At 43.1% G+C, this 2,500-nt stretch overlaps 1 protein-coding gene across 1 annotated transcript in view; it reads left to right on the top strand.

Annotated features, from left to right (window-relative positions):
• fras1 (Fraser extracellular matrix complex subunit 1) overlaps nt 1–2,500 on the top strand; it is a 253,885-nt gene that overhangs the window by 128,982 nt on the left and 122,403 nt on the right. The window contains exon 20 of the mRNA XM_063195280.1: nt 1,938–2,081. Coding sequence (XP_063051350.1) covers nt 1,938–2,081 — 144 coding nt within the window. The remainder of the gene's footprint in view (nt 1–1,937; nt 2,082–2,500) is intronic.

The following is a 2,500-nucleotide window of genomic DNA, read 5'->3' as shown; positions in this document are numbered from 1 at the left end:
CGTGATATATATTGTTATCGTGATATAAAGTAATCCATATCGTGATATAGTTTTTTTTCCATAACGCCCAACCCTAATTGAAATATGAATCATCCTTCAGCGAAGTAGAAACTCCCCAGTTGTTTTACGTAGCTGCTTCTTAAGTATCTCCTAACAAAGCCGAGTCATGTGACACAGCAGGGATTACATAGCCTCGTGATGCCAACCTATGTATTTCTATGTAAAGATTTTGGCTCCGCACATAATCTGGAAAAAGCCTCCTAGCTCGGTTTCGTTCACTGTTTAACCGATCAGCAAGAACTCACCCGCGAAGTTCGTTGCTGATTGGTTAAGGTAACACTGTTCAATCTTTTGTCTCGTTATTTTTGTGCTTTTGCAACACCACATCATGATAGTCATGCTAATAAAGCACAATTTAATTTTTTTCTGAATTCGGAATTTACGTGTAAATGGAAGAGTAAGCTCAGACCATCTCCCACCCTCCATAGACACGGATTCCTCTTTGCTTTCGCCAAACTGTTTGACGGAGTCAAGAGTCGGCTTTCGCCCAGGCTAGGGATTGCAGTAAGGGTCTTCAGCTTAATGTGTTTCAAGCTATTAAGACAATTTATTCTGCCCCGACAAACACATTAGCTTGGGGGTGAGTGGTCGCCTGGTTAACACCAGACTATCCCCCAATTATATGGCTGTTGGTGTGTATGTGGTGTGTGTGTCATTGTGTAAACAATATGGCGTCAGAGATCTATCTTCTTCATCTTCCCTTCTCTGTTCCATCCATCTCTCCATTCCATTCAAATTCGGCGAAATAAAAAGTTCTCCCTCCTCCAGGTCTCTCTTTTTCCTCTCTGATTCCCTCATAGCACTAGTAACCACTTTCCCTAACCTCTCCCCCAACCCCCCCCAACCAACTCCACTTCTAAAGTGCTCACAGCCGGTTGGCAGAAGGCTCTTCCTTTCCTTCCTTTCCAGAGCATGAGCTGTCTAGTCTCGCCCGTTCCGCCACGGTAATGAGTTTGGCGGAGGGAGAGCAGTCGCTGTAGTGGCGAGGCGGTGGTGGGGGGGTCTAACGGTACGCTTGGTGCTACTGTACGGCTCATTTGCCAGCTGTGCTGTCTGAGCATACAGAAAGCCAGCCAGACAGGCAGCCAGACCTAAAGCCATTGCACGCACGAAAAAGGAGTGGTGCGTCTCTTTTTTTCCCCCTCGAAGCTGGAACCGGCTCTACTTCTTGGATTTGTAACAAATGGTTTGTGTTGTTGCTACATAAAGGCTTATACTAGACAAACTGTAAAAGTACAGCTAAGGTAACACCTCCTATAATTTAGGCTATAAAGCTTGTTTTTTTTTTCTCTAGATAAATACGTCCATAATAAACTCGTGTATGCACGAGTATGCATAACTATTTTATACATATAATTCTACGTCATTAGCATACTAAGGAAGGGAGCATTGAATAAGAGTGACACACAGTACATTGTCATGGCCAAAAATACATAGGCTACTTGAATTGCCTTCAAACATGAACTGTCCTGACATAAAGTAATAAAGAAAACATTTGAACCAGTTAAGACACGGTGTTATATTTTTGCCCTTACCAGAATGGCAATATCCAAGTAGTGCACTACTAAAGGCCCTGTGTTATCATAGAAGTGAAGTCCTGGTATCTTTTCAATGACTATTACAGTGTTCCACTGGTGGAACAGCATGCATTATGGGGCTACATTGAGAAGCATTACCACATAACACATTCTCTTGTGATACTATTAAGAAGTCCCATCCGTTTCTGTAACACAGGCATCTGTGTCATGGTGTGCTCAACAAAACTGTTTGTATTTATATATAAAAAAAACATGTACTTAAGAAAGCATCTATAGTTCAAAAGTCTTGAAGTGATGAAGTGATGTGCTTGTTGGTTGATGCTATTCATTTTCCTCCAGCTTGCCATCCATCGTGCCAGGAGTGCAATGGTCCGTCCCAGGCGGACTGCACCGCGTGCCCCCCTCACTCCGCCCTGCACAACGGGTACTGCCGAAGCAGCTGCGCCGAGGGACAGTACCTCACCCCAACTGGACAATGTGCAGGTGTGTGTTTCTCTCTATGTGTGTGTGTGTGTGTGTGTGTTTGTGAGTGAGAATGATTGAGAGAGAGAGAGAGAGAGAGAGAGTGTGAGAGTGAGTGAGTGAGTGAGTGAATGAGTTGTTTGTGCACGCTTCATTGTTAATTTTGTCACCTTTTTTTGATTTAGTCGTAGTCTTAGTCACAATGACGAAAATCAATTTTAGTCTTGGTCATATTTTACAATTTACTCTTAGTCTAAATGACGAAAATCAAAAAAGGGCATTGACAAAATATTTTAGTCATAGTCATGGTTGACCAAATTAACACTGGTGTGCTTGCATGTGTTGGTGTGTACTGATGCATATGCCTATGTGCGTAGTATGTCGTTTATGCGTTCAAGTTTGTGTGCTTGCGCAAGTGTGCTGAGGATGGAGCGTACATG

Source organism: Engraulis encrasicolus, chromosome 3 (assembly GCF_034702125.1).
Source record: "Engraulis encrasicolus isolate BLACKSEA-1 chromosome 3, IST_EnEncr_1.0, whole genome shotgun sequence".
In the NCBI taxonomy this organism is placed as follows: domain Eukaryota; kingdom Metazoa; phylum Chordata; class Actinopteri; order Clupeiformes; family Engraulidae; genus Engraulis; species Engraulis encrasicolus.
This window is presented reverse-complemented; position numbering and strand designations above follow the sequence as displayed.